This window comes from Populus euphratica, unplaced genomic scaffold, assembly GCF_000495115.2.
Source record: "Populus euphratica unplaced genomic scaffold, PopEup_1.0 scaffold1.1, whole genome shotgun sequence".
In the NCBI taxonomy this organism is placed as follows: domain Eukaryota; kingdom Viridiplantae; phylum Streptophyta; class Magnoliopsida; order Malpighiales; family Salicaceae; genus Populus; species Populus euphratica.
The window spans coordinates 2,951,959-2,978,464 of record NW_011499845.1 but is presented as its reverse complement, the minus strand read 5'-3'; the positions used below and the strand labels follow the sequence as shown (position 1 = coordinate 2,978,464).

General features: G+C 36.6%; 3 protein-coding genes and 1 long non-coding RNA gene across 5 annotated transcripts; 2 read left to right on the top strand and 2 right to left on the bottom strand.

Annotated features, from left to right (window-relative positions):
- Window positions 1–2,863: 2,863 nt before the first annotated feature.
- On the top strand, window positions 2,864–10,354 carry LOC105120518 (importin-4-like). Its single transcript, XM_011018764.1, has 21 exons — window positions 2,864–3,270; window positions 3,357–3,489; window positions 3,732–3,868; window positions 3,968–4,013; window positions 4,611–4,823; window positions 4,952–5,455; window positions 5,565–5,699; window positions 5,818–6,033; window positions 6,110–6,199; window positions 6,284–6,528; window positions 6,645–6,733; window positions 7,231–7,271; window positions 7,724–7,754; window positions 7,906–8,028; window positions 8,150–8,367; window positions 8,462–8,557; window positions 8,662–8,774; window positions 9,041–9,176; window positions 9,266–9,370; window positions 9,575–9,921; window positions 10,033–10,354. The coding sequence occupies exons 1-20, from the start codon at window positions 2,996–2,998 to the stop codon at window positions 9,773–9,775; spliced, it is 3,147 nt and encodes a 1,048-aa protein (XP_011017066.1). The 5' UTR covers window positions 2,864–2,995; the 3' UTR covers window positions 9,776–9,921; window positions 10,033–10,354.
- A 2,814-nt stretch (window positions 10,355–13,168) lies between these two features.
- LOC105120511 (uncharacterized) lies at window positions 13,169–14,825 on the bottom strand. Its single transcript, XR_841343.1, has 4 exons — window positions 14,326–14,825; window positions 14,128–14,171; window positions 13,848–13,931; window positions 13,169–13,424 (listed from the first exon to the last, which is right to left on the bottom strand). It is a non-coding gene; the product is annotated as an uncharacterized LOC105120511 (long non-coding RNA).
- Window positions 14,826–15,307: 482 nt separating this feature from the next.
- Window positions 15,308–22,067, top strand: LOC105120503 (RING/U-box superfamily protein). 2 transcript variants are annotated; one of them, XM_011018734.1, is made up of 12 exons: window positions 15,308–16,197; window positions 16,349–16,465; window positions 16,564–16,756; window positions 16,998–17,164; window positions 17,278–17,452; window positions 18,029–18,090; window positions 19,624–19,705; window positions 20,216–20,273; window positions 20,424–20,551; window positions 21,241–21,324; window positions 21,421–21,491; window positions 21,647–22,067. In XM_011018734.1, the coding sequence occupies exons 1-12, from the start codon at window positions 15,680–15,682 to the stop codon at window positions 21,771–21,773; spliced, it is 1,782 nt and encodes a 593-aa protein (XP_011017036.1). In that variant the 5' UTR covers window positions 15,308–15,679; the 3' UTR covers window positions 21,774–22,067. The 2 variants fall into 2 exon arrangements, with proteins under 2 accessions (XP_011017036.1, XP_011017045.1); XM_011018743.1 differs by lacking the exon at window positions 15,308–16,197 and having other exon boundaries at window positions 16,353–16,465; window positions 16,541–16,756.
- An 839-nt stretch (window positions 22,068–22,906) lies between these two features.
- Window positions 22,907–24,369, bottom strand: LOC105120496 (UPF0496 protein 4-like). Its single transcript, XM_011018722.1, has one exon. It carries the CDS (start codon window positions 24,087–24,089, stop codon window positions 23,094–23,096), a length of 996 nt encoding a protein of 331 aa, XP_011017024.1. The 5' UTR covers window positions 24,090–24,369; the 3' UTR covers window positions 22,907–23,093.
- Between the last annotated feature and the right edge of the window lie 2,137 nt (window positions 24,370–26,506).

Genomic DNA, 26,506 nt, shown 5'->3' with positions numbered 1-26,506 from the left:
ATATTTTATTGTAAAATACTTTTTAAATAAAATTATAAAAATTATATGATTTTATCACAATTTTTTAAGAGTTAATTCATGAAAAATTATATATTAACATTTAAAAAATTATTGCATTGGTTATGAGAGCATTTCTGCCCGCTGATTCAATTTATCCCAAGTGTGCAATGATCAGAAATTAGTAAAATGAAAGAATCAGCACGAAGCACGTACAAGTTCCTTGTGAAATAAATTGGCACGATGAAGAATCTTACCATCAAGAACAGTCTTGAGCAATAGAAAACCCGGAAACAAAAAATATGAGTAAGCCGCAACAAAAGAACAAATCTTTAATTTCATTCCAGAGTTTACTACTGACTTCATTTCCCAACTGATTCGTGCTTCGAATTCACCTCTTTAATGTGATAAGATAAGAAACAAATCAATCACAACCCTCTTCTTTTTTACATCTAAACCTTGCACGTCTACATTGTAGAGAAGAAAACAGCAAATCACATATAATTGTTCAGGAGAGCATGAACAAAATCTAACCTGAACAGCCCGTTTCTCCAGATTCCCATGAAACGGAATCGAACACCCCAAATCCTGCTTGAATATATGTATTATCAAGATTAGAAGGTGCCTTAACCCCTTGAGGCGCAGGAAAAGAAAGCCTTCTACTCCGCATTCGCATCTCTCTGGGCAACAGATGCAGCAGCTTCTTGACCAAGACCGCGATAAGGATCCTGTCCAATAATAATAGCCTTGAGCGTATAAAACTGAGTTGAATTCAAGGCATTAAAATCATCAAATGATGCGGTGGATATATAGCTGGCTAGTCTCTCACTTTCCACACAAATTTACACAGATTCTTGGAATACGCTTTTTCTAACTCCCCTGCTAGCACTTCTCGCCGCGTGTCCTCCACCAGAGGGACCTGGATTGAAATGAAAAACAAATTAAGGAAAGTAAAATTGAAAATGAATTAAGTGAGGAGTGCTGTTGCCTTTGGAATTGGAGACCGATTGAGAACAGAGCTTGAGGTTGCGTCTGGATTAGTATCTGGATATGCTCAAGAGATTTAAGGGATCTGTTGGGGAAGGAGAAGAGGAAGAGAGTTTAGGGAGCTTAGCTGGTTGGAGGAAATCCACGAGGCAGTGGGTTTTGGCGGGAATGCGAGACGACGATGGCAGATTGTTATGGGAAATGCCATTAAATGTGGCACGAGAAGTGAAGCCGTCGATTTCTGTGAGTCCCGCAACTGTAGCGGCTGTTTTTCTGTATTTCTTTATTAGATCATGACAATCTCCATGCAAGAATTGGCTATGGAGAAATTCTATAAGGGAAGTAAGAGTGAAACATCAGATTTTATCGGGAAAAAAAGTATAACCTCAAATTAATCCATCAATTATCGAATTATCATCAACTATATTCCCCGAACTAAGGATGCATTTGTTTCTGAAAAATATCATCTTAAAAAATAATTTTCTCATTGGTTGTTTGAATATGTTTTAAAAATAATTATTTAATGCTTGGTATATATTTCAGGATATTATGCTGATATATTGAACTGAAATTGATTGCCTGTATTTTAGATTCCTATGAATAACAATGACAGAAAACGCGTCTCTTCACTCCAAGGATGCATCGCCCCCCCTTTCCTTCTATTTTTTTTTTTTTTTGCATGCCAGGCACAACTCCTTTTTTAAAATTATATTTTTATATATTTTTATAATTTTTTTATGTTTTCATATTTAAATTAAAATATATAAATAATCATATTGTAATTAATGTGTCCCTAACGTGTCCAGCAAATAATAGTTTTTTATAATACATTAAATGAAAAAAAAAATGTTTCTCAAAGCATCTATAATATAAATTTGCTATAAAGATAATAATAAAAATTGAACAAAAACTGTGTCATTCATTATTTCTATAATATAAACTTTTAACTTTTCAGATCATTAAAATTTCTTTTTTATTTTTTTAAATTATTATAATATGTTAATATTAAAAATATTTTTTAAATAAATTATTACAATGTATTTTAAAATAAAAGGTATTTTCAAAAGTAACTATCATTATCATCTCAAATACCTTCTAAATTTTATATATAATTTTTCTTCAAATCACTACATTTCATTTAATGCCAATCCGATTAATTTAAAATTATAAAAGTAATTGAAATAAAATTTGATTAAAATAAAATCAAAATATGTAATAATTTGCATAAATTTCTATAATCAAGTGAGGTTATTATTAACAAACCAGATAAATTTGTAACTGAAAAGCTTATATAAATCCAGCAATTTATTTTATTTCCGCTCTCGCGCGCATGTTGTTACTCTAATAATTATTTTGAATCTAAATTTACTTAAATTAAAGTTTAATGGTTAATAATTTGTATTATTCTTTTAACTATTGATCATAAAAGAAGGTGACCCAATCATGTCACTTATTTTGATCTTATATCAATCAAATTAGCATCCAAAACTTTTTAAAACATGATAATGTTAACCTAACCATTAACATAAAACTGTCATCCATCTTCTCAGATCTCAAATGGTACTTTCGACAATTTAATTTTTTTCCTTTTCTCTAAAAATTTACTGAACATTTATCATTAGTACAAAAAAATCAGGTTGAAAATCTAGGATTAAAATAATTATTTAAGGAAAAACTATTTAAATCACCTCAACATTTTAAAATATTTTTTACTTAAAATTATATGCATTTTAAAATATTTTCTACTAAAAATTATATTAAAATAATATTTTTTATTTTTTTTAAAAAATATTAAAAAATAATTTTAAATAAAAAAATCAAATTATGGACCATCATTTTGTCCCTACTGCCAAATACTTCCTAAATACCAAGCAAAGCAAAACCCATACCAAAAACCCTTTTACTGCAATAGCCATACCCTTCTGCCCTCTCTTCTCCTTTTTACGGAAACAGAACACAGCACAACACAGCACATCACAGCACAGCACACTACACTGAGAGAAAAGGAAGGATGTCACAGTCACTTGAACTGCTGCTGATTCAATTCTTGATGCCAGACAACGATGCCAGAAGGCAAGCAGAGGAGCAAATTAAGAGGCTTGCCAAAGATCCTCAAGTGGTCCCCGCCCTTGCTCAACATCTTCGCACCGCTAAAACTCCCAATGTTCGCCAACTCGCCGCCGTCCTCCTCCGCAAGAAGATCACTGGCCACTGGGCTAAACTCTCTCCTCAACTTAAACTCCTTGTCAAGCAATCTCTCATTGAAAGCATCACCATGGAACACAGGTATTGATTATTTAATTTCACTTCTTTAATCTGATGAATAATAATAATGGAAAACTGTTTTAATTATTGTTATTTCAATCTTGTAGCCCTCCAGTAAGGAGAGCTAGTGCGAATGTGGTGAGTATAATTGCCAAATACGCAGTTCCGGCTGGAGAGTGGCCTGATCTGTTGCCCTTTTTGTTCCAATGTAGCCAAAGTGCACAGGAAGATCATAGAGAAGTAAGAACATTTTCTTTTCTCATTCATTGTTTTACCTGGTTGATACTTTGATGCAAGATTAGCCTGATCAAGAATTGTTGAGCATGATCAGGGCAATACATGTTTGTTCCTATTTATATAACAAGTGTGTGTGTGTGTGTAATTTTCTCTCTCCCTCTCTGTGTGATAATTTACGTGTCTCTACTGTTTTACTAGAATTGAAACGATTACTTATTGGCTGTGTTCTGTTTTGGTGATGTAAGGTGGCACTGATCCTTTTCAGCTCTTTAACTGAAACTATCGGGAATGCATTTCAACCTCATTTCGCAGATTTGCAAGCTCTTTTGCTCAAGTGTCTGCAGGATGATACTAGCAGCCGTGTTAGAATTGCTGCACTCAAGTAATGGCTGAGCGATTTTTAGATTTTTTCGGTGCTCCTGTTTTCATCAACAAACAAATATTGTATGGTTGCTTGCTAAAATTTATTATGTTTTACCAGGGCAGTGGGATCTTTTCTCGAGTTTACAAATGACGGGGATGACGTGGTCAGTTTTTATGCTAGCAGAATTTAGACAACTACTTTTTAATTGTTGATTTTGTGGTTTATCTTTTTACTCCATTTGCACCTGTCCTGTGTCCTCTGTCATCTGTCATCTGTTGTAGTATTTGTCTTTTGACATTACCCTGAACATCACTGTATTATTACCATGCTTCAAAAATTAAATGCATAATATTTCAACCAAGACTCTTAATGTCTAGAATAAAACATATCAAAGTTCAAATTAGCTCCTTGCTATTCACAAGTACTGTTTAGATGGTCCTCGAACCCTGAACAGCCCCAAATGAACCACTGTTTTCCTTTCAATCCCTCTGCTTTAGACAATAGGTAATCTTAGCAATGATGCAATCACATAGTGGGAATAAATACAACTCTAAGTGAGCAAGTAAAAAAGTAGGAGTTGGATCAATCTCAACTCCTGCGCTCGCTTTGGATTATTCAATGCTTAGCAGCAATCTTGAAAGGTCTAAATATCCTAGGCAAAAGCAATTTAAAAGAGATGACTAATTTTCTGAAACTGGAGAGGCTCATTTTTGTCCCTTACTATTTTCAAGCGATTGATTCAAGCCATGTATATGTGCAGGTCAAATTTCGCCAGTTCATTCCAAGCATATTAAACGTGGCTAGACAATGCCTTTCATCTGGTGATGAGGATGTTGCAATAATTGCTTTTGAAATCTTTGATGAGTTGATTGAATCTCCTGCACCTCTTCTTGGAGATTCTGTTAAATCCATTGTTCAGTTCTCTCTTGAAGTTTGCTCTAGTCAAAATTTGGAATCCAACACACGTCATCAGGTTAGATAGGTGGATCAGAACATGTGTGCTTAGACATCTGAATTTAGTTGACATGTGCAGTTGAGACACAGAAATTCCTCCTTGTTTTCTTAATCTTGTCCCCTCTTCCTCTGTTTTTTTCATATCAGGCTATTCAGATAATTTCATGGCTGGCAAAGTACAAATACAGTTCCCTGAAAAAGTATAAGCTGGTCATCCCCATTCTGCAAGTGATGTGCCCCTTGCTTGCAGAATCAACTGATTCTGTTGAAGATGATGATCTTGCTCCTGATCGAGCTGCTGCAGAAGTTATTGACACTATGTCTTTGAACCTCTCAAAGCAAGTCTTTCCTCCTGTCTTTGAGTTTGCTTCTCTAAGTAGTCAGAGTGCGAACCCGAAGTTCCGGGAAGCTTCTGTTACAGCTTTAGGTGTTGTTTCAGAGGGTTGTCTGGAGTTGATGAAAGATAAATTGGAACCCATTCTTCATGTTGTGTTAGGGGCTTTGAGGGATCCAGAACAAATGGTCAGAGGGGCTGCATCATTTGCATTGGGTCAATTTGCAGAGCATTTACAGCCTGAAATCATGTCCCACTATGAAAGTGTTCTTCCCTGCATTTTAAATGCTATTGAGGATGCATCTGATGAAGTAAAGGTAAACATAAGAATACCATCAAGTTATTATGCAAATCACATTTTGCACGACACTTGTATAAATAGTACTCTTTTACTCCACATGATCTTCTTTATTTGATTTTGGATAGGAAAAGTCATACTATGCCTTAGCAGCATTTTGTGAGGACATGGGTGAAGAAATTCTTCCTTTCCTTGATCCTTTGATGCAGAAGCTTCTTGCAGCCCTCCAAAATAGCCCTCGTAATTTGCAGGAGACATGCATGGTAAGGAAGATACATCATGTGCTCTGGGAAATCATTTGATTAAACTGAATTAGTAATTAACTTCTGTGCCTTTTGCTTTGGTTATATTTATAAATTTTACCAAGTAATGTTTTTGCAGTCTGCAATTGGTTCAGTTGCATCTGCTGCTGAGCAAGCTTTCATTCCTTATTCTGAAAGGGTTCTTGAGTTAATGAAATCCTTCATGGTGCTTACCAACGATGAAGATCTCCGATCACGAGCAAGGGCTACTGAGCTTGTAGGAATAGTGGCCATGTCTGCTGGGAGAGTGAGGATGGAACCAATTCTACCCCCTTTCATGGAAGCTGCAATTTCTGTAATGACATTACCATTTCTCTTTAACAATTGCAGCATGTTCTTTTAGAAATTTATTTTTTTCTGTATTTTCTCAGGGTTTTGGATTGGAGTTCAGTGAGCTTCGGGAGTATACTCATGGATTCTTTAGCAATGTAGCAGAAATTATGGATGATAGCTTTGCACAGGTTTAATTATTTCCATGGAAATAAACTTGTATGGTCCCTCACATAAATCCCATGTTCACATGTAATGATATATTTTTTTAACAGTATCTTCCTCATGTCATACCCCTGGCATTTGCTTCCTGCAATCTTGATGATGGTTCTGCAGTGGACATCATTGAATCTGATGATGAAAATATCAATGGATTTGGTGAAGTCTCATCTGATGATGAAGCTCATGATGAGCCAAGAGTTCGGAATATCAGTGTAAGAACAGGAGTACTGGATGAAAAGGCAGCTGCAACTCAAGCACTTGGCTTATATGCACTTCACACAAAGAGTTCTTATTCTCCGTATCCATTTTCTATCCTCCTTATTCCCAGAATTATTTTCTGTTATCATCATGCTGAGGTTTGAATTTTAAATAACAAATAGAGTATTACATCTTGAATTCTTTAATTGTTTTAAGCTATTTGGAGGAGACATTAAGGATTCTGGTGAGACATTCAGGGTATTTCCATGAAGATGTTCGGCTTCAGGCTATCATTGCTTTGAAGTGTGAGTGACAACCATTTGGCTTGTTGATGATATTGTGTTAATGCATACCCAGCTGCTCCATTTCCCCATTCAAACTAATGTCTGTTATCAAAATGAACTCTTTTTATTGTTTCTTAGAAGTAAGTTTACAAAGTGGAAGCAGATCACCATGAGATAGCAATAACAATAATTATATGAAAAACAAGTCATTTTCTTAGGAGAGGAGAGTAGATGGGAACTTTAACGAAAATGTGGGCATCTTTTTCTCTTGGCAATTCAAAAGAGATTGAAAGATTAGAGACAAATTTTAGCATGTCACCCTGATGTTTGTTATTGCTATTAATTCTAGCATGACTTGACTTGTCTTATCACACACAGCCCGTGGGATTTAAGCTCTGTGAGCCTGTATTGTTCATAGCAAAGATGTAGAGATTGAATGAATATTTTGTGATAACAATAGATAACACACTGTAAGTCTCGCTGAAATCATACTAATCCCATTATGTGATTCCATACAGCTATTTTGACTGCAGCACATGCAATCTTCCAGAGTCAAAATGTGAGTATGCATTAGCCCTTTACTTATTGTTGTCTTTCTTTGATGGTGTTAGAAATATCTTTTACTTTTCTTGTCTTAATGTCGCCCATCTCTTTTCCCTTTGCCACCCCCATGGACAGATGACTTGTGAATATTACATACGACTTGCACTTTTCATACAATCTGGCCATGCATTTTTTATTTTCGGTTTCAGTTGGAATTTTATTTGTTTCTTGGGATAAAAACCTGAAAAGAAAATAGATCGATGGAGCCATTTTGGTTTGTATGAGTTCTTCCATGTCCTCCCTTGTTATGTTGCTGACCTTATTCTCAACTTAATTCCAGTCTATCCTTGGTACACGATGAAGTGCAAAGGCTTCCAACTAGTTTCCACATATGCTTCTCTTCAATTCTGACTGTGATGGTTGGTTGTCTGTACTAATACAATGTTAATCTTGATTCTTGTTATGCAGGATGGACCGGCAAAAGCAAGAGAAATGCTTGGTGAGGACATGGCTTGATAGTGGCTTATAAAGTGTCTGTATCTGCCAGGATTAAATATCCTGGTTTTAAGTGGTGAACAAATTCCAATTAACATATCTTCATAGTTTTAAGTGGTTAACAAATTCCAATTAACATATCTTCATACATGCAGATACTGTGATGGATATTTACATCAAAACTATGACCGGAGATGATGACAAGGAAGTAGTTGCTCAAGCTTGTACCAGTGTGGCAGAGATCATCAAGGATTATGGTTACGCAGCTATTGAACCGTGTAAGCATGGCTGTATTTGCTTCCCCCCCACCCCATCCACCCCTCTCTCTCGTGAAATTAAAGTTCTTAGATGCAGATAAAACATCTTAATGGGCTGTGCTCTAATGTGATTTGATCGTAGATATGGCTCGGCTTGTTGATGCAACTTTGGTATTGCTAAAAGAGGAGTCAGCCTGTCAGCAGTTGGAAGACGATAGTGATATGGAAGATGACGACACAGAACATGATGAAGTGCTTATGGATGCTGTTTCTGACATTCTTCCTGCTTTCGCAGAGTCCATGGGTTCTCATTTTGCACCCATCTTTGCAAACCTATTTGAACCTTTGATGAAATTTGCGGTGTGTTATTAATTGATCCTCTTGGCAAGTTGGTTGTCATCTTGTGCTAAGACTTGTTCTGGATTCTTATAATTTTGATGGTTGGAAAGTGCAGAAAGCTTCACGCCCTCCGCAAGATCGAACTATGGTGGTTGCTTGCCTTGCAGAAGTTGCTCAGGGCATGGGTGCTCCAATTGCGGATTATGTTGATGTACTTTTATTGCAACATGACACTTTTGTGTTCATTCAAGGTTTGGTTATTTGGCAGTTCTGATATTTTTTCTATATTTTCTGAAAGCTCATCTCATGTTTCAGAGAGTGATGCCCTTAGCAATCAAAGAACTCGCATCATCTAATGCAACTAACAGGAGGAATGCTGCATTTTGTGTTGGAGAATTGTGCAAAAATGGTGGGGAGTCAACTTTGAAGTATCCTTATGCATGCATAACCCCATAAACTTACCCATTTCCCCTCTTTTTTCTATGTTGCCATGAATGATAGTTAAGAGCTCTGCTTTTTGCAATCTACATTTATGTTGTGGCTGTTGGATAGTGTGGGACTACAGTTTGTTGTGAGTGATTAATTATGTTGAAAGTTGTCTTAAAAGGTGGAAGGAACTATTTTGTTGCTGATTTCATCATTACATAGCCCATTCATTTATGTTGCTGGAGCTTTTTTCTTTCAACAACACCAGATATTATGGCGATACATTGCGCGGGCTCTTCCCATTATTTGGAGAGTCTGAGCCAGATGACGCTGTCAGGGATAATGCAGCTGGTGCAGTTGCAAGGATGATAATGGCGCATCCCCAGTCCGTTCCATTAAATCAGGTTAACTTCCCAGTCTGTTCCATTAATATTCGTACTTACTTCTTCCTCATAAATCTTGACTGCTAAATCTCTTGGGTTAATTTTCTCAGGTCCTTCCAGTTTTCCTGAAAGTTCTTCCATTAAAAGAAGATCATGAAGAGTCCATGGCTGTCTACAGTTGTGTCTATACTCTTGTTTTGTCATCCAATCAACAGGTAATTTTGTGTCTGTGTGCACACATTATTCAGATGGATACAGCTAATAGATTGGTTGGTGAAAACTTATTAGATCATTGAAATAGTTATGAGGTGGTGAAAGTAACAGGACAGACATATACTAATCTTATCTGCTTTTTTAGTTTTATTTCAATCACTAAAGCTGTGCTCTTTGTTTTTCTTTCTTTATACACGCAAAAGCAGATCCTTGCACTTGTTCCAGAGTTGGTCAATCTTTTTGCTCAGGTTGTGGTTTCTCCAGTTGAAACACCTGAAGTCAAGGCTCAAGTAGGAAGAGCTTTCTCACACCTGATTTCACTCTATGGTCATCAAATGCAACCTCTATTAAGTAACCTCTCGCCTGCGCATGCTAGTGCTCTAGCTGCATTTGCCCCCAAAAGCTGATGCCTGATTGAATTGGCCAGTTGGCTTTCTTCTCTAGTTTTCTATATGTTTCCCTTTAAAGAGTGTGCTTCTCAAAGAAAATGTTCTGTGATGTCTGTCTTTTAGTTGGAAGGCTAAATTCAGGGAGGATGCAAAATTAGTATCAGGTAAGAACGATTTTTTTTGTTGAGAGACTCTTATCAGCACAAACTTTTACCTGCTACGTAGTATACCAGCTCCACTAGCATAAATTGACACAGATGCACTCATTTTAACAGGTTTGGATCCTGCTGCTGTGTTCACATCTCATTTTGTGAATGCACTATTTTCTTTTCCATCAATTTTGTATCATGGTATTCAATTTTCTCGATATTTGTTTCACTGCATTGTTATTTATCATAGCTCCAGTGTTCTCCAATTTATTTGCTTCTTCAGCTTGAGTGGCGAGGTTTTTTCAGGGTTTTCTGCTCATGACAAGAGACGTTTTCGAGTGTTCCACAGAATACAAATTTGTTCCATGTCATTCATTACAAAGCATATAATGTAAAAAAAAATAGAACGAATTTTGTAAGATCATTGTTATTATTTTTGTTTGCTGTTGTCATGGTTTCTTAGCACACACTCCATTTACTGAAGAAAAAGGACACTTTGTGTTTGCCCTCCCATAAATTGCTTCTCAAGCTCCTCAGAATTTTATATCATGCTTGGTAATCTACGTTTTGCTTTGTTTTTCTGTTTTCCCCATGCACATACAAAACACCAGTGGTCTCGTTCCCGCATTGATTCTGCCTGTCAACGAGGACACTTCCTGTATACATTATGTGATATATAAAAACCAGCAGCATTGAAGAATCAGCTTCGCTACGCGGCACTATATTATTAATTCTTGATGTCTTTTTTTTAATATCTGTAGTAGCTTGTGGTTGTTCAACATGTTTGTAGAAGCACATTTGCGGGCGATGCTGCTGCCACTCTGCAAGATAACGGCTCTCAGCTTCATAAGCTAGCAGAGTGCCGAAATTGCACTCTGCAATTGATAAAATGTTTATTCATTCATTTTTACGTGGATTTGAAATTAAATTTTGTGGATTTAAGTGCTCCAAGTGCCTTTCTATCTCCGGTCCTTGCGAAGTGCTTATTTTCATTGCCAGGACCACATCTTTACATCCTGATCGATTGACTCGTACCTTCAAGTTTTTGATACCAGCAAAGCAAGAATTTTCTTCGATAACAAAAGGCACCGAGCTTTTGTGTTGAGAAAAGTCTTACAGCAGCTCTTGGTGCGCTCAGAAATCTCAAATAGAAAGTTTTGAAGGCTGCATATTTGAACGGGAGTGCATCTGGAGTATCAGTGGTGCCTTTCACCAGTCTTTAAACGGAGATTTTCAGGTCCTTGACTTGAACTCGTCTAGGCGGACCACTCCAAAGCACAAGGGTAGGGAATTCGGGATTAGTAAGGGTCTTTACATGCTCTTTTTGCTAAGCAAGGAGAACACAGCTTCACCACCTCAATGTTCTTCTTGCAAGCGATTAGATCAATGTGGCACTCCTGATTCACGCCGTGATATAGAATGTTCAACACTTCCAACGTCACTGGAAGAGCGAGCATTTCAAGTCCAAACAAGGATTGTGAAGATGGGCAATGAAATCCAAATATGATGCAACGCTTTGGGCACGACTGATGTACTTCCCACTTCTATCGTGGGCGGGAATGAGGCAATCTGTTGAATAATATATTCGGGCATTTGGGAGAAGATGTCAGTTTCATTGATCTCAGCGTTCATGGTGTTGATATAGATGTTATTATCTTTTCCATGATGTTTCCATGACGTTTCCTTTGGCAATTAATTCTGTTAGCCACGCTGTCAACATCCCCTGTCTTGCTTCCTCTAATCCATCATTCATCTTCTATTGCTATAAAAATAATTAAATAGATGAAAAAAATGTGATTAATTGGATTAATTTCAAAATGAAGTAAATTAGCTGATATTCAACCAAAATAAATATTAAACAATTTTTTTCCTGGATAATGAAAGAAACTAACTAAAAAATGTCTATTTTAGTAGAGGAAAAAACTCTTTGATATTTCAATAATTATTTTTTAAAATATAAAAAATATAATAATATTTTAGAGAAAAATTCTCTTAAAATATATATACGATAAAGAATGAAAATTATAAATATTTATTATGAGGGTCTCATAGTTTATTTATAATTAATGAATTTTGTTTTTTTTATAGAGAAAATAGGTTGGAATATAACTTTATATTTGTGATATTTTAAGTTGCATTATAAATTGTATTTCATTCATTTTATCAAATTAAGATAAAAGGATAATTGGCCATGAAAGATTTTAATAGATATAATGATCTTAATATAGTATAGACTTGTTTATTTAAGCTTATTTATTAAAAAATAACTTATATATAATTTTATTTAAAACTCTATAGAATTGATGGTGTTAAATTCAATTATTTTTCGAGTTTGACCAACACCATATCTAACATATTTGGCCGAGGTATACTGTTAAATTCATCTGTGGTTGGGTTTGACCAGCATACATGCGAGGAGGCTTGACACATTATTAGAGCTAAATCACAATTAGTTATGGCCAACACCATATGATTGAGTCCACATTTAATAGAAAGCATGATAATAAAATATGATTGTTCGGATAGATGCTATTAGAAACGTATTGTGCTCAAAGAATGATACCCTAGGCTGCGATCTAGTCCTTGTGAATGTTGTGAAAATTTATCTTTTCGAAAAGTTTAACTCTTCTCCAGGAACAGGTACTAATTCTACTCAAGGATTATTATATCACACCAGTATTATTGTTTAGTGATGTTAGTTTTCATTTTTTTTAGTGTTGTTTTTATGGTAACTATGACCATCTGGTTGGAACAATTGTTTTGCCTTCTAATTTGGATAATTGACCTTAAACTGCCTGAACATTTATTGTATCTCTCGCAAATGTTCAGCCCTGTTTCTGTCATCAGAAGATGGTCCCCAGTGAAGAATATCTTCAGTGGCTTGTAGAATAAGCAGAATGATCCTTGCACCAACCATGAGATAGAGACACTGTCATTGATGTCTAATGCAGAAATTAACTGGGAGCAATATATCAGGATGGTTAAAGCGCTGCTATGCGACCAAGAAGCAATTACTACAGTGGTACAACCTATGTTTTAAGAGAAATTTGTTTCCAAAAAGAGAAAAAAGCTGACCATGGAAGATATCAATAAGACAGGGAACAGAAAGTGAGACAGAGAAAAAGATTCGAGGAAATAAGAAGGGAAAAGGGAATGAGTACGATTTGCTTTCATTTCGTTTAGGAAAATAAGGAAAAAAGTTTAGATCCACCAGGATAATGCTACTTTTTATGAAGAAGGAAAAGCAGTGATCTCCTTTTATGCAACTTGATTGGAACAGTTGGTACGAAGGCTATCATACGGTGCTTGTCATGATTAAACCAGGACCTGATATAGATGCTCAAGTGATATTTTTGAATTTTCGAGTGATGGTGTATGTGTACAAAATATGAATGCTGAAGAAAAGCTACTGGTATTTTTCTGCTGATCAATTGGTGTAGGAAATGTCTTCTCTGCTTGAACAAATCTGGAGCAGGTTTCTCGGTATGGATTGAACTCGTTGGACAAGAAAGTAAGGCCTAAAAGGTAAACATTTTAAGGTTAACAGTTAGACCAGTACAGTTGGATCAAATTCTGTGCAATCAGTAATGTTAAAGGTCAAAGTTTTATCAAGCCGATCAAAGACAAGCTAAAAGGTTTGCTACAGTAGGGTAAAATGAGGCAAAGCACTTTGTGCTACAGACAGAAATCGGGGGCAGAAGATTAGAAAAAATGGAATAAAGTTGGCAAAGTACGTAAACCCCTGGCTTAAGAATGCACTAGAAAATCCAGAAATTCAGCTTGTGCAGATTAGCATATCTCCTACCCTTCTCATCCTCCATGCAGTAGAATCTTCCTTTAATTGAATGGAAAATTAATGTGGACAACAATGTAGTATAAAAGGTTAGCCAACTTCCTCTCCAGGTTATCATCAGTAACTGCAAAACCATTTTCAAAGGCACCTGAGGAGCTTCGAGGCGTTCCTCCCCAGAAGTTGGCTGCTTAAAAACAACTGCAGACATCTCACCAATTCGTTTGAATACTAGCTACATGGTCGATCAAAAAATTAATACAACACCTTGCTATCAAAATCTTCAACATTTGAGATATCAATTTCTTTTTTTTTTTTTTAATTTTTTTTGAGACGTTTGTGTGAAGTTTGCCAATTTATTATGTTGAATGGTAAGTAATATTAATCCAGTTAAACAAAAAGTACTACAAATAAAAAAATAGAAGGATTACTGGAGCCATCCAACGGCAGGCATCGCAATCTATGCATGTGTGATCTGCAAAACGAATCAGAAAGAAAATAAACTACGTTGCCTCATCCCATAACGAAACTTATAGAATGAACACCAGCATCATCAAAATTGGTCTGAGAATATAAGCCTCTATACCCAGAAAAGGGAACGAGAGAGGGAGAGACCATTGTTGAGTTACCTACAAAGAAGTCTCCTTCTATATTCTAGTGTCGCCTCATTAGTCTTGCCTGATATCGAGCGGAAGCAGTTGCTGCAGCTGCTTCCTCCTGGCTTTGGATTGCTTCAATCTTACCAGTCTCTTGACACTGGATGATGAACAAGGTAACAACACCTCTGGGCATCTCAATTTTGCAGTACTCTTCACAGCCATCCCCACATGTTTCCTGTCAAAAGACAGTCAAGAGAAATGAGGCAGCGATAGTCCCTCAGCAAGCAAGTCATTACTAATCACAAGAGAGATGACACATAAAACATCAAAGTCAAACAAAATCAATCGGTCAACGCATGCTTGCTTCTTTTTTAAGCATCCACACAGCTGCAGTTAACTGTGCACGCCACCTGCTTCCAAGGGGTTGGGTTCCGGACTTCCGCTGACAAGAAAAAAGATTTCTTTTATGTTCGGATAAAAAAAAAAAAGCACTCATTTTTTCCTTTTGAAAAGTACAAATTTTACTTTCTTTTAACCATTAGGAAAATACAAGCTCTGGTTATCCTTGATTTCGATATTACGAGAGATTTTAACCGAGATTTCTCTTAAAAACATTCATTAAAGCTTGCGATTTGTCCAAAGTCTACTTAATTTAAAGACAACCTCAAAATATTCTTAATCATTTAAGGAAAGAAGAAAAAAACTCATTGCTGAAACCAACTAACAGGCAGCCAGTGTTGCACAATTTTGTCTAAAAAATTGGGAGGTCAGACTGGCCGTCTAGTTAACAAATTTTAGGTTAATTAGAAATTCTTTTATTAGAGATGACTAGATTATTAGCGATCCACATGTATTCGATTCTGTGTTATTTATATCTAATTGGATCTTAGTTAATTTAATTCTTGAGCTTCAAGCCCCGATTTGCACTCAAATAAAAACTAGCCGGTTTGCACAATTTATTTTGGATGATAGAAGAAGGAAGAATTGTTTTAGTTTAAATGCTGAAAAACAAAAACTAGTATAAAAGAGGTGTAAAACATAGAGGTCCCTCATCATCCCTCCCTCCCTCCATGCACCCTCCTCACCTCACCTCCACTCTCGTGTGTATATTCTTCTTCTCGCAAGACAATCTAAATTCTAAAACCCCAGAAATGAAATTAACAAACACTTCTCGGCCAACGCTTCAGCACAATCCATAATCAACAAAAGCAAACACCCACCCCCCTCCCCCTGGAAGAAAGAAAAGATTATTAGCTTTTACCACACTACTGTCATTTGGAGGAAAAAACACCATATAAACAATGACTTCAAATTCAAAACCCTAATTTTCTACCGTTCCCCATAAAAAATCAAACAAGCTTAGTTAAACACAAAACAATGATTAATGGTTTTGATGATGATCCAACAGCATCACCACCGCCACCACCAACACCAACATCAGCAAACCTCCACTGCACTACCACCACACCCTGTCCCTCTCTCCACTTCCGCCCATAGATCCCCAGCTACTCCCTCCCACACTCAATCCCAACCCCCTCTTCCACTGGCCCCTCTCTCCTCCTCCTCTCACCGTCCCCCACCACCAGCCCTCGATCATGTAATTTCCCCTATCGCATCCGCAGCTCACCACTCCGCTGACCCAGCTCCCACACTGGCTAGGGTCCGGCTCTCTGATATCTCTCCCTACGATGGGGCTCCTGGCGGGCCCTACGTGCGGGCGGTGGATGCGCTTTCGGGGTCTTTAATGAGGCACAACGCTGCTGTTATTGAATTGGGGAGTGACGAAGCCTCGCTTATGCGGTGTGGCCTCGAGGCTGCAAGGCTGTATTTTAGGAGTCGGTCTCAAAACGGTGTCGTTAAAGGTTGTAGCGGCCGCGGGGTTTATATGTACAGAGCTGGAAGGTAAAAATGCTTGTTTAATTAGTGTGTATTTTGATTAGTAGTGTGCGATTGGTGTAAAGTTGGAAACTTTAAATGGTTCTGTGCGTAATTAGTGTGAAGGTTAAAACTTTGGGTGGGTAATTAGGTGTTATAATTTATAAATGTGTTGCAGGCCAGTGGAAGATTGGGACTCGTCACCGCCATGTATGGCTGAAATATTTAGGTGCATGGGAAAGGCAGCGCGCTCTGCTTTATGTGCAATAGCAAGACATCTTCGTTTAAGAAGCGAGTAAGGATGATGACGGTGGTGGATATTTAATTTTGAAAGCTTGTGTTGGTTATGGTTCTTATGAATGATATGAAGCTTGCAAATTATGTTGACTGCAGTGTTTTCAACCAATTGCTTGATGATACCCCATTGCCAGCTGGCGAGGTGTCTTCTTCGGTGCTTGTTGCCACCTATTCTCATACTTCTTTGCAAAATGGAAAAGGGGCTATTGGGGCAGGGAAGCCAGCGGCTAATGGTGAGGTTGAGAAGGGATTGTTGACTTTGATTTCCTCAGACAGTCCTGGTCTGCAGGTATTCTACTGTCTTTTAAACAACATGTACTCCTGATATCTAACAAATATTGTTCTTTAGTGTTGGAGAATTTTTCCTGACTAGTATCACACTTGTGTTGGCTTCAAATTAATTCTAAAGTTTCCTTTTTTCCTTCCCCCCTAGCCATCAGTGACATTATTCCTTTGCGACACTCTGATAGGTGTTTTAGTGTAATAGTGGCAATTTGTTTTATACCATCTTAAATGCTTTTCTCCCCTAGGTTTGTGACCCAAATGGTCGCTGGTACTTGGCTGATTGTGGTTCAGCTCCAGTGGATCTTTTACTCATTACTGGCAAGACACTTGGCCACACGACTGCCGGACTTCGTCCTGCTGCCTCATATAGAGCTGCTCCTGATTTCTCATCGGGTACTAACAGTGGTGGGAGGTATAAATATTTTTATTGAAACTGATTAATGCCATGCATCTTGTGTTTAAAATTGTTCCAGTTTTACAATTGATTTTCACATTTAGGCTGCTCACTAAACTTTACTGTTGCAGGACTTCACTGGTATTCAGGCTCATGCCACAGGGAAATGCTATTTTAGATTGTTCTCCAATTGCAGCAGCTGGTCATGTTATTCCCCAGCGCTATGTACCAATATCAGTGAGTCAGTTTATGGATGACCTTTCTGCAGAGGAGGATGCTGTGTGCAATCAACCTAATAATACTTATGTAAGTTCTAATTGGAGTTTGCCTGTAAAAGCATAAGAGTAAAAGAATTTCCACCAACTGAACCTTTGTATATTAGATTTTATCCTTCTTTATTTGATGTGCTTTGTGGCCTTTCCTTCTTCTCTGTTCTTCTCACAAGGTCGTTAAGAGTAGGTTCTGCTGAAATAGATAATTTGATCTGTCATGAAACATAGTTGTTATCTGCCCTGTTTTCAGCTGAGATCGGATCTTAAAGACCCCACATGAGCAACGGTTATGGAATTCATATTGTTATTGATCAAGTTCCTATTCTTTGATTTTTTTTCACTGGTTTGCAAAATTTCTATTTATGACTTTCACATCTGGAGAAAAAAGAAAAATATTGAAAAAATCAGCTGAAATCAGGCGATGCTCACACATGTAAAAGAATATGAGTTTGCTACTTGGTTTCCTGCAAGTCTTTATTCTTTGTTCATGCATATTGAGATTTTCTTTCTTGTCGTTGAGTTAAATGCTTTACCTTTTTTGTTTGCTGATCAACTGAAACTTTCAGTTGTAATTTATCATGAGATTTCATTTTAAATTTTGGATTTACAGGTTGCTCAAAATGATACGAACAAGGAACCATCACTAAGAAGTGTGCTCTCAGATCCCTTGTCGTGAGTTCTTCTGTCTTTGCTTGTGCTTTTCCATTATGCTTGTTGGTTTCAATATAATGGCATCCTAGATCAGGTAACAGTCTCAAGTCTCGGAATCAAGTAGGTTTTTTCAATTTAACATGATACTAGCACCTTTTTTACTATGGCTTATATTGTTAAATTCATCCAGTTAAAATATTCTCAATCCCTACTTTATAATGTTATCAATACAAAGTGTAAGTTTTTAATAAACATATTTGTGCAATGTTAGAAAGAAATCTGCATACTGGTTTCTTTCTGTTTTTTTCACAACAAACCCCTCTAATGGTCTTGTTGTGCATATATAACGTTTGGGAGTGACTCACCAATAAAAGAAAAATACATAGCATAGAATTATTCCTAGGATCACATGCGATAACCAACTTCACATGCTATGGGATTTGTATGGTTAGATATCCCTGTGACAAAGATCTTTAGCTGCTAGTGCCTAAGTAGACTTCAGGTTATCACAATGGTGGAAAAGATGGGTGGTGAATCTTTTTGTCTATATTTCATCTCTGCGACATCTCCTTTTCACTGATGCAGTGAGAAATTTTCAGCACTGCTGGTCTGCCAGTGTATGTATACATTATGAGAGTTTCCTACAATTATTTGTTAAGAATTGACTTCCTGTGCATTAAGTTTTTACATAATCTCATCTCTTGGTGCTCTCAGCAGAGTTCGGAGTTCCATGTCATCAAAGAAATAGAAAACAGGATGAATCATCAGGTCTATACTTGATGTCGGAAAATTTGGATTTATTCCCCACAAATGATTCATAGCTCACTGGGTCAGAAAATTAAGGTTCTTAGAAGGAAATTAGAGCTTTTACTGTACATGTGAATGATGACTGAGGTTAGTAGTAGCCAAAAATAAATGGAAGAAAATAGCACTTAGTAAAGAAAAGAAAAGAAACCCTCTCAGGCTGCAGCTCAAACTAAACCAAAACACTCATAATTGTATCATTAAAGTCTTGCCTTTTAGATGTTACTATTAAAGGAACCAAAAGCCCTAATAGTTCTGATCTAAATAGGAAATAGAAATCCAAAATGAAAAAGGAAAAAGGAAAATCATAAATACTAGAAAACTTTTGATATAAAATCATTGTGTATTGTTGGAAAACCAGAAAACTCATACAACAGTAGTTTTGGCATCAAATAAAATCAGAAGACCATAGATGATAGAAACTAAACCATAATTCCACTTTCCTAAGTAGCTTTAAATTCCTAAGGAGGAGAAATTTCTAAACAGACTAAGTTTACAAGAAAAACAAGAATATGCAGAAATAAAAATCAAAATATGGTAATTCAAGAAGTTATTCCTATTTGGCTGCATCTGTTCATTGTCGATGATTTTGATAAAATCAATTTTATATTTATTGCTCTTCTTACTCATATGTTGATTTTACCTCCCTTGTTTAGAGAGAGAGAAAGAAACTGACTGCTATGTTAATGTGGGCTATGTGATAATAAATGAGTTTTTTCTTTTCCACGCGCTTATCTAATGATGCCTCAGGGGTGCATTCCTTGAAGATGCCATGTTTGTTTCCTGTGGACATTCGTTTGGTGGTCTCATGCTGAGAAGAGTCATTGATATGGTAAGTAGGATTATCTGCTAGTTATATGGAAATTAGAAGTAACGTTTGCAATAGCATAGGAATAAGATGGTAAAAAGCACTAGATGCTTGATGTTCTTATATTGGTTCTAGTGTCAATACATTCAAGGGAGTTTCAGGACCTACATTTTTATATTTTTCTGATGACATGAAAAATTAGCTACAAACTTTGGCACTCATAGAACTCCTTGCTCTTTTTCTGTCATAATACTTCAAGAAGTAGAAAGAATTTTGATCCCCATCCTGCCTGGATTCCAATTGACGTTTCATCAAATGTTTCAGCTAGTGTTTATTGCTTATACTGCATAGGCACCAAAACAGAATGTATAGTCTGTTGACGTTTTCTGTTATTCAAGCACTCCTACATTGTGATGTGACATGCTCTTTGATATCCTCTTAATAGATCTACTGGTCTGCTGCTTTTGTACGATAGACTTGTCTAGTCTATATAGGAGACAAGAATCATAACTCCAGTTGTTTTTTGCATTACAGTCGAGATGTACACTTTGCAATGCTGAAATTGAGGCTGGGTCTTTGGTTCCTAATTATGGTAGGTTCTACTTGACTTGTTTATGCTCTCTCCCACGCTCAAACACACAAACGGAACCTTTTGATGCCTGGTCATGCTAGATGCCAATTCTTTTCTGAACCTCTTAATTGCATCTTATCGTCTTTATTCTTATATTTAACTTATATGCAGCTCTTAGAGCTGCAGCATCAGCTGTAAAGAATGAAGATGATCGAAGGCTATTCCATAATGCAACTCTGCGAAAGCGTCGCAAAGAAATGTGTGATCACACAGATTCCATGAAGAAGAGACCACATGGGGTATGCATCAAATAAGTGCCTGACTTTTTTTATCTAGTTATCCTGGAAATACACTTCTCCAAGCATGCATGGATATCAAATCTTTAATTACTTATGTTTGTAGTGGATAAGGGGAAGGCAAGGCAAAGGGAATTTAGATGCGACTTAGAAAAACTGTATAAAATTTCAACTGGGCATTGGCTCTGTTGGTAGTGGGTGATATCCATAACAATCTAATGGTGACTGAAAGCACAAATGAGGCATTAAGAATTGGTGTAAAGAGCCTTGATTTTGGCTTATTTTGTCTCAACTACTATGGAACATTGATAGCTCTTCCACAGCGTTCAATGTTTTAAGGGTTCTGTTCCGACTTCTGTCTGAGCTTTTATGATCAAAACTATAACTCTAAATTTTTCTTTTTTAACTGATTTGAAATCAATAAAAATCTAATGATGACTGGGAGCACAAATGAAGCATTAGGAATTGGTGTGAAGAACCTTATTTTGTCGTATTTTCTCTCAGGTGTTGTGGACCATTGTCAACTCTTTAAGGAGTGTTGTGCTTTCAAATGGATTTTGTCTCTTTGATGTTTTCAATGATCGATACTCGCTGTAGTTTGTTGCTTACAAAACCAGCATGCTGTGAATTCTGTTGTATTAATAAGAGTCCAATTTCAAACGCATTTTGACTGATCATTTGCCTGTCCTCAGGAGAATGGAGATATTGTTGCCGACGATGGTTTGCATAGAGGAGTTCAGTATCCTTTCGCTGTAAATGAGAAAGTAGTGATTAAGGTTCGTTTTAGCATTCTCTTTCCTTGTATTCTGTTTATGGCTGTTGTCACTGGCATTGCATGCATGAAACATTGAGCGCTGTGTTGAATCATATAGGGAAATAGGAGGACACCAGAAAAATTTGTTGGAAAGGAAGCGATCATCACTTCACAATGTCTCAATGGCTGGTGAGTTGAGATGGCTTGTTATACCAGTTAAACACTACTTACCTTCAGATAATCATGGTATTGGTAGTTGAACGCTGTATGGATATGAAAGCAAATCATGGTTTAATTTGATGTTAGATGCACAGTGCAAAGATCTTTCCTTTTCTTTCTTTCAGGTACTTGCTTAAGATTATTGGTAGTGGTGAGAATGTTCGTCTACAATATCGCTCTCTTAGAAAAATTTTGAACTCTGAAGCCATTGAAGACAGATGTGCTTCACAGCCAATTCAAAACAGCAGCTAATAGACTTAAATTTTCTTAATGTACACTTACCATCTCTATAGGGCTCAACTAGTGATAGATCTTGTCCTGTTGATTGCCAAGAAGGAATTGATATCGTTTCTTGTAAGTTATTTTGTATCCGAATATTTAGCTAGAAAGCCTAGAATAGGTAGGTTATTTTGCAGCGCAGAGTTCAGGTAGCAGATTGTAAAGAGAGGAAGATTGAGGATAACACGGACCGTTTCTTTGTAACACGACGGGTATGTACACGGGGAATGATTTAATTAGTATATTATATGTTTTTGGTTTCGTTTTCTCCCCCTTTTTTTTTTGTCCCGCAATTGTGAGTGCACGGTATTTTTGTTTTGCCTATTTTTTTTCCCTCTTTTTCTCTTGTCACGCCCATGAAGGAAACTTAAAATATATAGAACACCAACTGATTTATATCTACAATATTCTGGCTGCATGTTGCCTTTGCTTTGTTTCAGAAGGAACTCTCTATTTTAGAGCTGGACTGGACTTGCTTTCTTCGGAAAGCAAACTGGCCTAGTAAAGAGACCAATGTTGTCACCTCTACCTCATTAAGTTAATTAAAGCTTCACGTTCTCTCTAGTCCGTTCTGATTGAACAAGTAAATCCTATAACCATAGCAAGTTTTGGTAGAATTTGACGTCTGAGATTTAGTTAGAAATTTAGCCTGGACTCGTACGGGTAGTGAGGATTCAAAAGACACGCACCCACATGCCAAACCCGCGAGCTTCTTGTCTCTGCTTGTGTAGTTTGGTAGATGCTTGGTTATAAAGGAATACCTTTTCTTGAGCAAGAACATGTCTTCGAGTCAATCTCTCTTCTATCATTAACGAGGATGATCACAGCATTGGTGCCGCCATCTTGCTAAATTTACCCCTGTTTTTTCTATTCCAGATAGCATATACAGTCTCAATAAATACCTGATTAATCAATCTTTAAATGCTCGTGAATTCAGAAACTACAAGTAAAAATCTTGAGAGACTAGAAACATTGAATTGGTGAAATTATATCACGAGTGATGATCCATCGAAATGATCGACAAAAGCTTTAAGATTTCAAACTCTAGAAAGGCTTGCGGCGGCAGAATCTTTATCCAGTATCGCGTGATATGACAACAAGCATTATTGATAGAAGCTTTGCTTGATCAAATTCCAATTAGCAATAATACTCTTTCATTAGCAGTGCACATTTACAAAGACAAGATTATAAAGCAAGCAAGAGCACGCGCACGCTGTACTTTTTTGTCACTAAAATAAAACATGCTTTCTTTCTATGTATTCTTATCAGGCGGGCTTCCTCAGCTTTTTAGCATTACTTTGTCTGTTGCTTTTGTTGACCCACTCTCATTCTCACCAGCATCTCCTTTCTACTGCTCATAACCGTATTGAACACTTCATTCACGCCGTTACTCAACCTCTCCAGTCCCTCTCCTAATGTCTCCGTTGCCCTTTCCAGCTCCTTAACGGCACCGTTTAGGCTCTCCCCTTTTTCTCCGCCTGCGTCATCCATCACGCCGATCACTTTCCCGAGACGTGCTTCCACGTCATCTAGCTCCTCGAGCAGATGCCTCTTTTTGCCCGGCCGAGTCAGCTCGGCCGAGATCGCTGAGTTGAGAAGATTGAACGAGTCAGACCACAAAAACTCGGACGGCGCTCCAACGGCAACACCTAACTCCGTCGATCCACGCAACGCCGCGACCACAACTCCCGCGACGAACACCGTTACCAACCCAACGGAGTGGATCGTGCGGCGGACAATCCTTTCATCGGATGAGATCTTTCCACGTGGAACCTCCTTAAGCATGAAAGCCAAATCTATCACCAGATGCTCCAAATTCTTGCTGCTATCATATCTGGGTCCCTTGAGATTATTATCCCAATCAGTCAGCGAAGCCCTAGCTCTTCTTAGCTTCTCTGCATCTTCACTGTTGTTGTTAAATAGGTGAAGAGCAAATTTGAGGAGAAGCCGGCGATGGCGTAAGCGTTCAATCTCCGAAAAGATGGAGTTGCAGATATCGAGGAGCTTGACACTGTCGTCCAAGTAAAAATTCAAGGAATCGGTGAGCTTGGGGTTGGAAAGTAGGGTTATGGCTTGGTTATGTGTGAAGGAGAGAAAAGCGAGGGCCGAGGAGAGCCAGGAGAAATTGATAGTAACAGAAGAGTGGGAATTACATAAAGCATTGAGGCGACGAAGAATGGATTCGTCGAAGGAGTGAGAGATAAGATCGAATTCCTCCTTCTTCTTCTTCTTATGTTTGTTAAAAGAATCGAAGAAGGAGGGATAATTGGGTTTCTCAGTCAGAAACATTGTTGATGAGAAGAATGGAATAGAAAAAATAAGCACCGGTGAGAAATGGTGGCTGTGATTCTATTATGTATACGGCAAGGACGGTAGAGGAATAAAAGACGGGGGCAGGTGCCGCCGCAGGTAGTTGACGAGGTCGCTGCACGCTCCTTCTTTTACTCTTGACGCGGTGCACAACAGGTACAATTGAAAGAAAGATAGACCCGGACAATATAATAATAAATCAAAACCCTAAATTACGGTCTTGTCCCGGGGATCTTTTTGAATTTGTGATTTGTAAGCAAGGGTTGTCGACTTGTCGTTTTCTGCGTGTTTTGTTTTAAAAGATTAAACAAAAGGGTACGCATCTAATTAAGAAAAGGAAAAACAAAAAAACAAAAAACAAAAGAGGAAGTGTGAGATAGGAATCAAGTAATAAATCATTAAAAGGGAGAGTTGTATTAAAATTAAATATAATTAAGGAATACAAAGTATGAGTTGTAAATAAGTAATGATCATTTAGTTGCTTGGAAAAGTAGTGTCCTCTTTATTTTTTTAAAATTCAGAAATAATTTTTTAAAAAAAAAAAAAATTTTAAATCATTATTATTATCATAATTCTAAATATATAAGCCCAAATATACTAGGAATTGACGGTATTGAATTTGCTTAGAACTTTTATTAGCGTGTGTGTGGAAATTTCGTATATTATTTGGAAAGCACCATAATAATAATCTTCTGCTTCTTCGGTCCAATTAAGGTGGTCATCCCAATTTTGATATTAGCAAAATTATGTGTGTGCGTGTCCATGTAGGATTGGATATCATTTTGAAGACGTCAAACTGACTATTCTTCCACTGTAAAAAAGTTGTCAATTATCTTAATCAATTGATGTGTTTTATTTATTTATTTATTCAGTCATGTTTTTGGAACACTGTAACAGACCAGAATTAGATGGTCCGTGTTCAACTTATAAGCTAAGCATAGACTGGTTCAATGCTTTTATGTTTTTGTTTGAGGTATTGATTTAATTTTATTATTTTTTTAAAAAATAGTTTTTAATTAATTCTTATACATGTTTTTTTAATTTTAATATACTAATATTAAAATTTTATAATATTTTTAAATTCATAGAATTGTTGATGGTATAATTATAACTGAACTTTTATTAATTAAAAGAAATATTAAAGTTTATAATAAAAAAAAAACCAGCTCAAGTCAGGTCAGAGTTAAATAAATATTAATCCATGATTAAACCTTTTTTTTGGTTCTGGTAGCTTGTGAGCATGCAATTACGCAACGATACAGAAGTTTATCTGTTATCATTTCTTAAAAAAAAAAAAAATCCCTTTTAAAAGTTGTGACAGTGGTTGTTAGTTTTTTTTTTTTTCCAATGAAAAATCCAAAATAAATAGTTATGTTTTTATTTTTATTTTTATTTTCAAAACGTCACCCTAAACTGCTCCTACTGGCTGCAGGAATTTTTATTTTTATTTTGGTCATGGGAAGTTGCGGGACGATCTTGATTAGGTGCTTTGTTCCCTATGTCGGTGCGTGTTAATCCCAGATCTAAGCACGGGATCCCCAATATTCACGATATGTTTTGCAAATATTATACCAAAAGCTAAATAATTGGTGCAAATTATATTAAATTAAAAAATATTTTATTATCAATTATAATAAGAATTTTTATTTTTTTTTATGTTTTGTTAGAGAGTGAGTTGTGCTTATGTGATTACGACGACCTGTGTGAAGCTTTCTTGAACAAATCTTGTTATTTATTGTCTTACTAGATGTACATGTACAGTCATATTTTATTTAATATAATAGGACGCATGAACATAGATAATAAATGAATTACCGTTAGTTGTTTATTTTTCATGTTTTTTTTTTCTAATAACTAAAGTATACAAATATTTTTTTTATTTGTTATTTATCTGATTAAGCATGTTTTTCATAGCTTAATTTATTGCCAAACTCATGAGTCATATCTCATGAGACTTAGATATGACGTAACTACTAAATATTTTTAATATTTTTTTATATTTAAAATAAAAATTATTATTTGCCTGCTGCCGAATTGCATGTAAAAATACTAGTAATATGCAAAATATGTGCTCGGGTGAATGGATAGGAGAAACAAACCCCTCCAGATAACCAACCAAAAAATAAATAAATAAAATGGTAAAATATATAGAACGACGAGCCGCCACCAGGAACTTGCTAAGCCAACTGTTTTTGAAAACCATCCGACTAGTGCCAGAAACTAGCACTGGGGGGAGGTCTCTGATTGTATTCATCTTTCCATAATTACCAAAATAAAGAAATAAAACTCTTTTTTTTATTATTATCTTGTGACCTTACCGTGCAGGGAATGTATCGATAAGGACATCCAAGAGCGAATCAAATCAAATCAAATGCCAGAAAGGGAAGACACTCGCC